This window comes from Lithobates pipiens, unplaced genomic scaffold, assembly GCF_037356315.1.
Source record: "Lithobates pipiens isolate NorthernLeopardFrog02 unplaced genomic scaffold, aLitPip1_a1.2 Scaffold_22, whole genome shotgun sequence".
NCBI lineage: Eukaryota > Metazoa > Chordata > Amphibia > Anura > Ranidae > Lithobates > Lithobates pipiens.
In genome coordinates this window covers 221,614,631-221,630,034 of record NW_027507784.1, presented here as the reverse complement: position 1 = coordinate 221,630,034, position 15,404 = coordinate 221,614,631, and the positions used below count along the sequence as shown (strand labels likewise).

Here is a 15,404-nt window from a genome sequence, read left to right as displayed (position 1 = left end):
CCTGGCCCTGGTTGGAGGCTGATTGTTTGATAGTCTACTTTACACCCTGTAGAACATCCTTTCTTGAGCTTTCTAATGTAATTCTACATTGTGTCTATTGCTCATATATCTTCTGCATGGTAATAATACAACTGTTCTCTTTTATATTTTAATAAAAATAATTGTACTAGAAAAGAGCTTCAAAAAGGCTATCAACAGACTCCATAAAGGGGTAGTAAACCTCCGTAGTTTTTCACCTCAATGCATTCTATGCATTGAGGTGAAAAACCTCTTGCAGCGCAGTGCAGTGCCCCCATTTTACTTATCTGAAACCTTTTTTTCTCGCGCTGGGGATAAGTACACCAGCTCTAGCCGGCGTCTCATGTCCTGATTGGCTAGACTGATAGCAGCGCAGCCATCCATTGGCTCCCGCTGCTGCCAATCAAATCCAATGATGCAGACGCTGGGGGGTGACTCCGGCATTAGTGTCTGTGGATGCAAATGCTGGACTCGGGAGCTCGCCTATAAGGTAACCCCCTCGGGGAGGGGCTTATCTGATGTGGGGAGGAGAAGCGAGAGTCACCGGGGACCCCAGAAGAGTAGGTTCAGGGCCCCTCTGTGCAAAACGAGCTGCACAGTGGAGGTAAGATATGTTTGTTATTTTAAATAAAAGAAAAACAAACATTTACAATCACTTTAAGGAGTCAATTCTACACACTCAGTAGGAACTGTCAGGTGTTTGACAGCTGAAATGGCAGAATCTACTACCAGAATAGACCATTTCTTTCTAAAAAAAAAATTGCATAGGTTAAATTGCAGCAAAAATCTTAGTTCCCATAGGGGTTTGTCCTGGATGTGGAGAGTCAGGTGCTGTCAGGTAAAGACTAGTTATTTCTTTATGTTTTTTTTTTATGATTTACATTTTTTCTGACTTGGAGGCTGTGGTGAAAACTCAAGGGTCTAAACAGGCAAAGACTGAGGACATAGGTTTCAAAGTTAATTTCTCTGCAGCCTTAGCTGCATTTGACATGAATGAATAGGGAGCACTCTGGTTCTTTCATAAACTAAAGCATAGTAAATAGTTTATTCTGGCCCAGTTATGAACACAGGAACAATCAGCCTCTGCCAGGAAAGGCAGAGGCCAATAAATATAACATTTACCACCCCCCTGCTCTACATCCTGAAATAATCCCCAGTTGCAGCCAGTGGGAGGTACAGGAGGGGAAGCTGGCAGTGCTGTGGAGGAGGAGGCGGCACACACATGCAGAGCAATCGGTAGGAGAGAGAGGAGGAGAAGCCAACTGCATTGCAGGGGGAGCAACAGGATGATTGGTTCCAGTGATAAGACAGTACAGCTGGTCTTCCTGCTCCGCAGATGCCCCGTTGAACTAATGGGGACAGGGCCCAGTAAAGGAGGGCCAGTTACACCCCCTTATCAGTGGCCCTGGTTTCATATCCAAATCTGAATCCAACACATTTCTGGGACCATGATTAGAGGACACTGTATTGGTGTGGCTGGTGACCAGGTCAAACACTGGTACTAGATGAATGGTGTGGCTGGCGATTATGTCACCGATTCTGGGTAACATTGACACTGCACTGGTGATCAGGTATAAATATTAGATTGGATGACCCAGTACTGGTGTGGTTGGCTATTATTATTCACGATTTATATAGCGCCAACAGTTTACGCAGCGCTTTACAATGTATGGGGGGACAACAAAATTACAGTACAATAAAAAAGGTACAGGAGGGCCCTGCTCGTAGAGCTTACATTCTAAAGGGAGGGGGTGGTGGTACAAAAGGTAATAGCTGCAGAGAATAATTTGATGGGGGTGGGTCGGGGACAGTTAGGTGGGTGTGGGATAGGCTTCCCTGAACAAATGAGTTTTCAGGGAACTCCTAAAGGTGGACAGGGTAGGGGCTGAGTGGACAGACTGGGGCAGGGAGTTCCAGAGGATGGGAGAGGCTCTGGAGAAGTCTTGAAGGAAAGCATGAGAGGAGGTAAAAAGGGAGCTAGAATGCAGGAGGTCCTCGGAGGAGCGGAGGGGTGACGATTTGGCCCATATCTGCAGATGAGGTTGGTGATGTTGATGGGGGCGAGGTTGTGGATGGCTTTGTATGTTATGGTTAGCATTTTGAATTTTACACAGTGGGGTAGGGGAAGCCAGTGAAGGGATTGACAGAGAGGGGCAGCAGTCACGGAACGATTAGTGAGGTGTATTAGTCTAGCAGCAGCATTCATAATAGACTGAAGGGGGGATAGCCTGCTTAAGGGTAGGCCATTAAGGAGAGAGTTGCAGTAGTCAAGGCGGGAAATAATCAAGGAGTGAACCAGTTGTTTTGTGGTGTCATTAGTCAGGAAGGGTCGAATTCTGGAGATGTTGCGGAGGTGAAGGCGGCAGTATTTAGCCAGTGATTGGATATGGGGGCTGAAGAAGTCAGAGTCAAGGATGACAACCAGGACCCTGGCATGTGTGGAGGGACCAATGGTTGTATTGTTGATATTATTGGTGAAGTCACGGGGGGGGGGGGGATTCGTGAAGGAGAAAATATAACAAGCTCAGTTTTAGAAAGATTGAGTTTGAGGAAGAGGTGTGACATCCACTGATATGTCATTCAGTAAGTTGGAGATCTGTGAGGAGATTGAGAGGGTGAGTTGAGGAGTGTAGAGATAGATCTGGGTGTCGTCGGCATAGAGGTGGTATTGGAAACCATAGGAGTTTATCAACTGGCCCAGGGAAGAGGTATAGAACCAGAATAGGAGGGGCGCAAGGACAGAACCTTGGGGTACCCCAACATAAAGAGGAAGGGGAGCAGAGGAGATGGAGTTGTAAGAGACACTGAAAGTGCGCTGAGATAGGCAGGAGGAAAACCAGGATAAAGCAGAATCGCAGAGGCCAAGGGAGCGTAATTTGCTGAGGAGGAGCAGGTGGTCAACTGTGTCAAAGGCAGCAGAGAGGTCTACAAGTATGATTATGGAGTAGTGGCCGTTGGTTTTCGCAGTTAGTAGGTCATTGGTGAGTTTTAGTAGGGAAGTTTCAGTAGAATGTTGTGGGCGGAAGCCAGACTGTAGGGGGTCGAGAAGGTTGTTATCCATTTTTATTATTGTTGGCTATTAGGCCAAACACTGGCACTAGATAACACTGTACAGGTGTCGCTGGCACTGGTTGTGGGTAAAATTGATACTGGTGTGACTAGGGATCAGGTAAAAACAAAAATGGTACTATATGACATTGTACTGGTGTGGATGGCAATCAGGTTACACACAGGCATTAGAAAAAACTGTAGTACTTTGACTTAACCACCAGCCACACCAGTACAGTGTAAGTTAATAACAGTGTTCCCCAAAACCAGAGACCTGATTGCCAGAACTAATACAGTCACTTCTGCTGCCAGTGTGTGACCAGCTTGCCACCCACACCAGTACAGTGTCTAGTACCATTTTTTAACCTGATCGGCAGCCACACCAATACTGTGTCATCCTGTATCAATGCTACCCACAACCAGTGACCTGATCACCACCCACACCTGTACAGTGTCATCTAGTGCCAGTGTTTGGCCTGATCGGCAATCACACCAGAACAGTGTAATTCAATATCAGCGTTATCCAAAACCAGTGACCTGATCGCCAGACAAACACTGGTATTTGATGACATTGTACTGGCATGGCTAGCAATCAGATAAAAAAATTGATTTCAAGTCCTGAGTTACTAGCAAGGCCTCAAGGGTTACTTGCCACCAGTTGCCCCACACAACCCCTACTCTGCTCGCCCCTAAACACGCCCTCATAAATTATCTCATGAAATTACCCTTAAATGTTTTATGCAGAATTAAGCAATTTTATCTGCAGATCCTCCAGTTACTATGGGACTCTTGGCTGCTTCTCAGATCAATGCTCTCCTTGCCTGGCCTGTCAGTTAAGGTGGACAGCTATGTCTTGGCAGGTTTTCAGTTGTGCCATACTCTTTCCATTTTCGGATGATGGATTAAACCGTGCTAAGTAAGATGTTGAAAGCTTGGGATTTTTTTATACCCAATTCTGCTTTAAATCTCCACAACTTTAATTCTGACCTGTTTGTGTTCCTTGGCCTTCAGGACGCTGTTTGTTCACTAAGATTCTCTAAAAAAAACTCTGAGGGCTCCACAGAACAGCTGTACTTATACTAAGATTAAATGAGACACAGGTGGACTCTATTTACTTATTAGGTGACTTCTGAAGGCAATGTGTTCCACTAGATTTTAGTTAGGGGTATCAGAATAAAGGGGGCTGAATACAAATGCATGCCACACTTTTTAGATATTTGTAAAATATTTTGAAATCTATCACTTTCCTTCCAATTTACAATTATGTGCCACTGTCTTGGTTTATCACATAAAAACCCAATAATAATACATTTACATTGTTGGTTGTAACATGACAAAATGTGGAAATGTTCAAGGGGAATGAATACTTTTTCAAGGCACTGTACTACTATATACTGTAACTATATATCATTTATAAATAGGTTAAAAAGTGAGGGCCCCAACACTGAACCTTGGGGTACACCACTAATAATCAGACCATTTAGAGTATAAATCATTACAATCTCTTTGCCAGTTTTCTATCCATTTCTATACATTTTACAAAACTGAATTTCCTTGCCAAATGTATTAAAAGTTTCACAAGTCATGAAAGTAATCAGGATTCTGACTACTGGCAAAACATGGACCTAGGATTGGAGACTTCATCCCTTCCCAAGTCTCCACAAAACAAACATGGTGTTTTGGAGCACTAAAGCCCAATACACACTATCAGATTTTCTGCTGATTTTTGTCTTCAGATTTACCAAAACCATATGAGGTCAAACCTTATGAGTTTCAATTTGTATGCAATCAGGCAGGCCCTAGCACTAAATGGTTTTGGTAAATCTGAAGAAAAAAATCAGCAGAAAATCTGATAGTGTGTATGGGGCTCAAGACTGAGCCACCCATGTATAAAATGAATAAACCAGGTGTGATTAAAGGTAATTAAAGTCCAGTGAATCCAAAAGTTCACAAAAAGCTTGACTTAGCGACAGCTGATTCATCAAGAGCTTGAATGCAAAATGGAAGAAGTGAAATAGCATCTTCTAACTGTAGCATAAAAAACTAATTATTTCCACAAGTAAATATCTCACAAGAAACAATAATGAGAGCCCTCATCTAGCTACAAGCACCACTGTCTAGTTCCAGCCCAATCCCGCTGACTGTGGACCCATGGAAGGCTGTCCTGAGCTATGCTGGTGGCTACCAGCATTTCCTTGTCGGCTTGGGTCCACTGGGGGGGGGGGGGGGGGAGGGGGGTGCAGAGATGATGTCAAAACAGGAATTGGTGGGTGTAGTAAGCATTCAGAGCGTGGATGCTCCTTTATCAGGAAATGGCCTGATCAAGGGATCAAGGACACACAAATTTACTAAGCCCAGGCAGCACTGGACAACTAGTTTTGTCAATACCAAACATGCATCCTGGAGCCCGTCAACCTGGGTAACCCAAGTGCCACCTAACCCCCGTCAGGGCAATGCACTGTCACCACACTATATTTTATTTTTATTATTTTTTAATTTATATTATATATGTCTGTGTTTTTCTTGTCCTCTCCATCCCCCCTCCCTACCCCTTTGTTTTTACTCCTAAGTTCTCTTTCTCCCCAATCCTGATTACCCCACCAGTTAAAACACACCCATCTTAATGTGTTTTCTTGTTCTTTGTCTAATTAAAATGTTGATCAGAAGCCTTAACATACTGACCTAATAAACCGTGCTACAAAAAGAAAATGTGAAATCTATACTTTGATATACGGATGCCTTCTTCTTTTGTGTCAATTCTTCGTTTAAGAAAATAAAAACTTAAAAAGAAGAAAACGAATTGAACTCAAACATGAGCTATTTCTCATATTTGTAAGGCTGCACTTTAATAAATGAGACGAATGCCGCGTACACACGATCGGAATTCTCGTCGGAAAAAGCTCTGATGGTTTTCCCTTCGGAATTCCGCTCAAGCTGTCTTGCCAATACACGGTCACACCAAATTCCGATCGTTTAGAGCGTGGTGACGTACAACACGTACGACGGGACTAGAAGGAAGTTTAATAGCCAGTAGCCAATAGCTTCCGTCTCGTAGTTGAATCTGAGCACGCGTGAATTTTGGCATACACATAATCGGAATTTGTTGGGAAAATTGAGAACATGCTATCAATTTTTGGCTGGCAGAAATTCGGACAGCTAAATTCCGATGGTGCATACACACAGTCGCATTTTCCGACAAAAAGCTCTCATCTGTCTTTTTCTGGCCGGAATTCCGATCGTGTGTACGTGGCATAAGCCATCTTTAATGACCATGCTGTTTACATGTTGTTTTTCTCTGTTACCTGCCACTGTAAGGGGGCTCTGGCACACAAATAGAACTATTAGGCAAAACTTTTTTTTCCCACATTGGATAGAGTAAGGAATGGTTATAAATGGTTATAATTCCTGTAAGATTTTTTTTTTCTTTGCCATCTGTCCCCATAGTGAAAATGTATCTTCACTTCTTGTCCCATAGCAAAAACAGGAAGTGAGCAAAAATCCCTACAAATGAAGGGAATCCCCTATGGAAGATTTCACCTGTTACTTTTCCGGTGACAACATAAAATGAGGTATTTTCTTTTACTTTCACTGTCAATGAAAAAGGTAAACAGGGATCTCCCTAACAGGAACAAAGACAGCAATAAAAAAAAAAAAAAAAAAAAAAAAAACAGGTAGGGGGTCAAATCCCCCTCCAAGCCATCTAAAAAAAAAAAAAAATGCCTTTCATTTTACTTTAGTAGAGCCATCTTTTCACTTGTTGCTAAATAAATATGGTAGCTACCTCTGCTGACGTGTTTCTGAAGGTGTATGTTCCATGGCCATCATCCTTATGCCTGGCACACTACATGAGAAAGAGCTGGAACACACATGTCCCAAGGGTTGAAGCAAATGCTTGTCCCAGGTCAATGATTTATCAAATGACACAATAAAAGGAAGGAAAAAGACAACAGCCTAGAGCTTGCAACAAAATACCAGCAATCATGAGTGAGGCATGGGTTTATAGTGCTCACCTTGTGAAAGGCACTGGTTTGCCAGAGCCACTTGGCCAGAGTGAAGGTACAAGTTGAGCCGAGTAAAGATGCTGGTCAGAGAAGGTATAGTGATGAAGCAGAAGGCAACACAAGCCTGGTTAAAAAAATGGAAAGACAATATACATTAAATTGGCACCATAAGCATTGTGGAGCAGTGAATATATATATATATATATATATATATATATATATATATATATATATATATGTGTGTGTGTGTTTTAGGAAAATGTAGATATTTTTGTAACAGAGATACACGCTTCACAAGTTTTAAGAACAGATTTGGCACATGGCAAAATTTATAAGGAACCATATAAGAAACATCAAATATGGGATATAGGCATTAACATTTTAAAATGGGATGCCACTTAAAACATGCTAATTTGGCATCTTAAGCAATATTATCATAAAAAAGTGTAATGCTAATTTTATTTTAGCATGCTTTATATCCAATTAGAACTAAATTAACAAAGCCCATTGTTTTAAATACAGTATGTTAAATACGTTAGATTCAGTTTATAAATTGCTCATCAGTTTTTACCAACATACAGATGTCTGAGTTATGAGGTAAATTTTGTAAAAATAATATGCAGCACAAACATACAACTACAAAACAGTATATATGTATATAATAATTAATACCACATGTATCTTAACAAAAAAATAAATAAAAAAAAACATTGCTTGAGTTGATTATAGCCATATTGGTGCACTTGCAAAAAAAAAAAAAAAAAAACACAACTGTGTACTGTCCGTGATACTTTTTTATTTGCACCAACATATATTTTTTCAGGACAAGCTTTCGAGGCAAGTACCCTTCATAAAGGAAATTCTTCAGGAGGCTAAGGCTCAAAGAATATTTTCACAGCAATTAAATGAATCCTAGGACAATAGAATGCAAGAACAGCAACTTCATACCTCCACAAGGATGCAACCCCAAGCTAGACACCTATATTGACAGCTTCAATCTATGAGTTACATCCCTGTTATTCACCCAGGAAATCCAGGCAGACCCATCATAACAGATATGAATACACTAATCTAACAAATCTCAGGCCTTGTAGAAAAAATAAAATAAAGCTGTTGGTCATGAATACTGCTACCTGAAGCAGGGATGGAGGCACAGACCATGTGCTTCATTTAAAGTCCCAAACTCCCCCCCCATTATTCTATATGCAACAGGGATGGAGGCTTTTTGATCATTGGATTGGCAGTGTTCCCTTGATGTCCATGTGCGGGGCAGCCTGTGGCCTTGGGTGTTAACGTATCCAATACGGGGTTTCATACACCCAGGCCATGACGGCACCATTGAATCGTACTAATTGTTTGAGTCTGGTTTATTGCGGCACTGGGATTTTATGTGCTGTTCATATCTTTGTCTTTTTTCCGGGAGCTGAGATTTGGGGTGCTGGCGCCCCCCCCCCCCCCCCGTTTGTGCATCAGGTGATGCGGGGGATCAGGTGGGCTTGCCTCAACCGCAAATCGGCATCACACTTCCATGCCATGCACACAATGCCCCTATAGGGCTTCCTGGCGCTAGTGTGTTTGAATTTTTCCATCTGGTGTCACCATATGGAGGAGGGAGTCTCCAGCCTTCATGGGTGGCAGCTGTTGCTTGGGCGTAAATGCCTTTTTTTCCTTTCTTGATGCACCTGTGTGATGTTGGGAGGAGCCCGTGGGTGTGTACCGAGTGTATTTAATATCCTCACTCTGTGCTAGCCAGTCCTCATGGCAGCACCTCTCTGGGCACACTGCACATCCCATGGCACCCACTTTTATATCCTAAACAATTAATTACGTGTTTTTTTTTTTCTTTCCTATTTATGCTTATACATTACTCAATTTTATTGTTTCACCTATACCTTTCTCATGGTCTTTTTCTTTCCCCCCTTTTTTCTTTATTTTCCCTTCCTTTTCTCTTTATCTTCCTTTTTTCTTCCCCCCCCCCCCCCCTTTTTCTTTCTTTTCCTTTCCCTTCCTTCTTTCTTTATCTTCTTTTTCTCTTTTTTTCTCTTTTCCCTTTTCCACCTACACTTTGGCATTGGTCTCTAGTCACTTCTCACAATATAGAATATTTACCGTACACTCTATATATATTTTCAGATATGAAGCCCACTCATACCACTACTTGGATTTCTGCCTTTCATTCTTTTTTTTTTCCATACAGATGATGCTTTGTAAAAACAATAATAAACTGCGCTCAGGTCTAAACACAAAAACCAAATACAAAACAGAAAAAAAGGGGGGCTGCAGCTCAAAGTGGGATACACACACAAAACAATCGTAAAAGTAAGGGCTTAGGAGCTGCGCACAGGCACCATTAAATAACCAAATTAATATAAATTAAATTACATCACACAAAGATTGATTAAATATTGAAATATATGACTCTAAATCAGTGATGGCGAACCTTGGCATCCCAGATGTTTTGGAACTACATTTCCCATGATGCTCAACTACACTGCAAAGTGCATAAGCATCATGGGAAATGTACAGTGCATTGCGAAAGTATTCGGCCCCCTTGAACTTTTCACCCTTTTGCCACATTTCAGGCTTCAAACAAAGATATAACATTTTTATTTTTTTGTGAAGAATCACCAACAAGTGGGACACAATTGTGAAGTGGAACGAAATCTATTGGATTTTTGAAACTTTTTTTAACTAATAAAAAAATGAAAAGTGGGGCGTGCAAAATTATTCGGCCCCCTTGCGTTAATACTTTGTAGAGCCACCTTCTGCTGTGATTACAGCTGCAAGTCGCTTGGGGTATGTCTCTATCAGTTTTGCACATCGAGAGACTGAAATTCTTGCCCATTCTTCCTTGCAAAACAGCTTGAGCTCAGTGAGGTTGGATGGAGAGTGTTTGTGAACAGCAGTTTTCAGCTGTTTCCACAGACTCTCGATTGGATTCAGGTCTGGACTTTGACTTGGCCATTCTAACACCTGGATACGTTTATTTGTGAACCATTCCTTTGTAGATTTTGCTGTATGTTTGGGATCATTGTCTTGTTGGAAGATAAATCTCCGTCCCAGTTTTGCAGATTTTTATGTTTCAAAGCTTTTATTTTTTCCATACACGAAAAGAGCGAGTAGTACATATACAGAGCGTATACACAATGCACATTGGTTCAAATAACAAGCACAAAAAGGTTTATGAATTCTTGTAAAACTGAATAGGTAGAGCTTCGATAATCAGTAAGAGCATAAATTGGTATAAATGCAACCTTCAATGATTTCCTAAGGGCTGAGACAGAGCCAGAACGAGGCATGCCCAACCCGACACCCCATATGGGAGCAAGCTGTGCCGGGCCAACATACCCCACCCTATACCAGAAGCTCCAGCCCCCCCCCCCCCCCCCCCCAGGGAAGACCTTACTAGATCAACCGGTCTGAAGCTATCTGAGTGGCATAGTACCAAATGTCAAACAAACCAAAATGGCTATACTTAAACTTATAACCATAAGCCTCTAAATTCGAGAGGTATAGAAGGTATAGGGGAGTAGGTAAAGAGTAAAGAAAGAGAAAAAAAAAAGAAAGCTCAAAGAAAGCGGGAAAAAGGAGGAGGAGAGCATCACCTAAGGTTCTATAGATAAACCTGGCCTTGAGGGAGGCTCCGAGTAAGTCCCATCAGATTGGCCCAGGGTTCCCAAATCTTGTCGAACTTATCAGATGTGTTTAGAAGTATGCTAGAGAGTTTTTCCTGAGCCATTATCCATGAAATCTTCCTTTTGGCCGGAGAGAAGGACACCGTCTGTTGTTTCCACGCTCTGGCTATAGTGAGCTTGGCTCCTAAAAGGATGAAGTGGATCAATCTCTGAAGGGGTTTGATCACCAAGGAAATTCGATCATTCAATAGGGCCACCATAGGAGTTCTGGGAATCTGACCTTCCACTAGCTTGTCAATTAAATAAAAAATGTGTCTCCAGAAGGAACGGATTCTCGGACAATCCCACCAAATATGGACCATCGTCCCTACGTGTTTACAGCCCCTAAAACAGAGGGGGTCAGCCGCAGGGTAGATTGCGGCAAGTCTGGATGGGGTGTAGTACCACCTTGAGATTACCTTCAAACTGGCTTCAGTTAGAGTAGTATTCAGCACACCCCTGAAAGATTTGAAGAAGGCCGACTGCCATTTATCTAAGTCCCACTGGAATTGAAGGTCAGATTCCCAAGCGCACACATATGCCTCTTTGGAGGACGCTGAGGTCAGGGACGAATAGATCACAGATATACCCCCTCGCTGGACCACGGCTTGACCACACCATGATTCATAGTCAGTGAATTTCGGGAGGAGGGTTGGGTCCCTCCGGAGGTATTTAAGAAAGTGGGTAATTTGCTGAAACCAGAATCGCTCTGAAACTGGCATGTCTAATTTTTTGATACAATACTTGAAGAGTGAGGGGACCAGCTGCGGTAAAGAAGTGTCCAATGCAGTACAGTCCCTTCTCCAACCACCATTTAAAAGCAGAGATCTCCAACCCAGGGTAAAATTTTGGATTATTAAAGAGGTGAGATAATGGTCTGCATTCCGAGACCAATTCCGGGGAGGAGCGTAGTTTATCCTATAGAGCAAAAGAGTGGGACAGAGTAGGAGCTAAAATTGGGGGCCGTTCTTTCTGAGGGGTCCATAACAGATAATCTAGTGTGTGTCTTGGGGTGGCTAGTTTTTCTATATATACCCAGTCAGATTTTTCATACTTAGAATAAATAACTGATAATTGTGCTATCCTGGCTGCCTGGTAATATTTGTAGAGGTGGGGAAGCCCAAGGCCTCCTCATCGCCTATTGAGGTATAGCATCCTTTGTGGTATTCTGTAACCTGCATTTCCCCAAGTAAATTTCAGCACCTTACTTTGAAAAGATTTCAAATGGTTGTACTTTAATGAAATGGGTAAAGCCCTGAAAAGATATAAGAGTCTAGGGAGCAAGGTCATTTTTATTGAGTTAACCCTCCCTAACCAAGATAAATTACTCTTAGACCAAGAGGTTAAGTCCGTGTCCAGTTTCTTATACATGGGGGGATAATTGGCAGCGTAGAGAGATTAAATTCTAGGGGTCAGATTGATGCCCAAATACTTAATTGAAGTGTCATTCCAGGTGAATTTGAATGATTTTTCAGGAGAGAGACTGTGTCTGCCGGGAGCGATATGTTAAGCGCTTGAAATTTGGCGTAGTTAACTTTCAGTCCGGATATTTGAGCAAAGTTTTCCAGGGTCTTACATATGATCGGTAGGGTGGTGATGGGTGAGGTGACAAAGAGGAGGATATCATCCACAAACAAGCCACATTTATTTGATTGGGGACCACACGAAACCCCTTTTATGTCCGAGTTTTGACGAAATGAGATGGCCAGGGTCTCGATTGCTATAGCAAAAATGAGTGGGGAAAGGGGGCACCCCTGCCTGGTGCCTTTCTGAATGGGGATGGAATTAGAGTAACACCCCTGCAGCCTTACATGCACCGTTGGGTTAGAGTAAAGGGCTCGCATCAGGCCCATAAAGCGAGAGCCAAACCCCCATCGTTCTAAGATAGCAAAAAGGTAATGCCATGACACGGAGTCAAAGGCTTTATGGAGGTCCAGAGACAGGAGCATTCCCTGTTGTCTGGATCCCCCAAGCCAATTTGATTGAAGGACGGAAACTATGTCTATCGCCCGCCTAATTTGGTCCAGGCCCTGTCTACCCGGGATGAACCCCACTTGATCTTTATGTATATAAGCGCCAATGAAGGCCGCCAATCAGTTCGCTAGCATTTTGGTAAGGATTTTCAGGTCACTGTTTATGAGTGAGATGGGGAGATAGTTACCCACTTCTTCCGGGTTCTTGTCTGGCTTGGGGATAACAGCAAGGTAAGCTGTGTTAAGTTGGGGATCAAGAGGGTTTCCCTTGGTTTTAGAATTTAAAAACTTAGTAAGGGGGAGAGCGAGGGTATCCGCAAAAGCCTTATAGTACGGGTTTGATAGCCCGTCGGGGCCCGGGGCAGAGCCTGATTTTAAGTCCTTGATTACTCCCAAAACTTCCTCTTCAGTAAACGGGGCTTCTAATTCTGATCTGTGGGCTGGGGAGAGAACTGGGATGGGGAGGTCATCTAATACTTTCTGTAGGGAAGTCTCCTTCCCCAAAGTGTGGGAACTGTATAGATTCGTGTAAAACGACTGAAAGGCGTCCATCATTTTAGAGGGGGTAGAAGTAGCACCCTGTCCCGGGATGTTAATTTTGGGCATTACGAAGGACCGAGCGCGGGGGGTGAGTTTAGAGGCCAGCAAGGTTCCCAACCTGTCACCGCGAGTATAAAATTTGTTTTTACTCCATCGGATTTGTTTATCCGCTTTGGCTGTTAGGGCTAAATTAAGTTCAAGACTAGCGTTATCTAGTTGAACAACCATGTTGGGAGAGGGATTCAGTTTATGCAGGGCTTTCAGTTGTGCAAACCGTTCCTCTAACTTCTGCAGATCAATCTTCCGTTCTCTCTTTATCTGAGCTGATATACGTATTATTTCACCTCTGATAAAGGGTTTGTGGGCCGCCCAAAGGGTTTCCGCAGATATCCCTTGCACATTATTGAGAAGAAAATATTCTTTCAAGGCTTGGTTGAGCTGAGAGACTCTGGACGGATCAGACAAGAGAGATTCGTTAAGTCTCCAATGTCTCTGACCTGGCCTGGGGCCCTGTAACCCGGATGGACATAAGAACTATGGAGTGGTCTGACAGAACCGTGTCCTTAATGTGGGAACTGACCACTAGATGAATGGAGTGGCTAGGCACCAAAAGGTGATCGATACGTGAATAGGCAATATGTGGCTGCGAAAAGTGAGTGTAATCACATTTCGTCGGGTTCATTTCCCGCCAAACATCAGACATACCCTGCGCATGGATAAGTTTCGTCAACTTCAAGCTCTCCCTAGTGGGCCGTGTAAGTTGAGCCGACTGGGGTTTGGTTCTGTCCAGAACTTGATCAAAAGCCGTATTGGAGTCCCCTCCAAAGATGACCGTATCTTCTAGCTTAGGGCTCGAGGTCTGGAAGAGCAGTCTAAAAAAGGCAGTCTGCCCTTTATTGGGGGTATAGTAAGACACTAACGAAAATAGATGGCCATCAATCGTACCCTTTACCAGAATAAACCTGCCTTCTGGGTCTTTTATTTCAGCTAGACAGGCAAATTTACATGATCTAGAGAGCAGTATTGCCACCCCTTTGGATTTGTTAGCAGCGTTAGAAATTGGGGAAATGTGAGTGGAGGAACTTGCGTCTGTACCTACTTGGAAAGTGGGTTTCCTGCAGAAGAACTATGTCAAAGTTGGAAGATTTATGTGTGTTAAACAGTTTTCTACGTTTAAGTGGAGAATTGAGACCCTGCACATAATGCGTGGCGACCTTTAAGGTTTTCATAACGTGCTCAGCCATGGTACCAGCGGGGAGGGGGGGGCGCACTGCAAACAAAAATGTCCCTTTCCTGTGAAGTCCTTTGAAGACCCTGGACTACAGATCCGCAGCTATTGCTGAACATGGTGCTACCGAAGGGATGGACGGGCCCACACAGGAAGACCCCTATAAAAGAAGATATGGTTAGGCGATGCTCAGGACAGGAAAGCAGAGAAAAAAGAACAGAAAGAAGGAAGAGGGGGAAAGGAGGACCTCCCTGCCAGGGGGAAACCAAACCCCTGGACAGAGAGAGGGTCCTCAAGAACATCTCAAGAACAGACGTGAGAGTAAACCTGGGTTGGAAATGCTCCAAGAGAAAAACTCTGGAGGTCCTAGCCCATAAAGACCAGCCGGTGTTCATGAGGTAGGATGAGGCGCATGGGAACCGCCCCGGACCAGGGCGCCATGTAAACGGAAACGTTAAGGCACATTGAGCTCCCTTAGAAAAAAAGGGGACCCAAACCATGTTAATAACCCCCAGACTCCCTCCCAAACTCCTAGAGGGAGGGGGGATCCAACAATTAAAAATATGAGAGACTATAAAAAAAAAAAACACGAACAATAACAAGAGACCAAGAGATCCCCGCTATATCAACCATGGAAGAGGACTGGGATAACTACCCAGCCTACTAATGTTCAAAGTGTTCTTGTGATCCTGCGGGGACAAAAAAAAAAAGAAAAAAAAGAAAAGGGGAGGGGGAAGGGAGAGTCATATTGGAAATGACCATATGAATGGGAGATGGCGATGTGGGGGCATCGAGCACTGCGAGAGTCCTAAAGAGTTCAACTCTGGATCTCACGGCGGGCCTTTGTGCGATGATTTACGAGACTTGGACTTGTTCCAGAGAGGGTCCAGCGGGCTGTTAGGAGGGGGTCGCTTGTGTTGAC

The 15,404-nt window shown here is 43.3% G+C and overlaps 1 protein-coding gene across 7 annotated transcripts in view; it reads right to left on the bottom strand.

The window, feature by feature from the left end:
- The window catches only part of VPS35L (VPS35 endosomal protein sorting factor like), a 1,440,208-nt gene that overhangs the window by 183,095 nt on the left and 1,241,709 nt on the right, over positions 1 to 15,404 (bottom strand). For all 7 annotated transcript variants that reach the window (XM_077448861.1, XM_077448865.1, XM_077448864.1 and 4 more), the window contains one exon: positions 7,077 to 7,191. In XM_077448861.1, the coding sequence (XP_077304987.1) occupies positions 7,077 to 7,191 (115 nt within the window). The remainder of the gene's footprint in view (positions 1 to 7,076; positions 7,192 to 15,404) is intronic.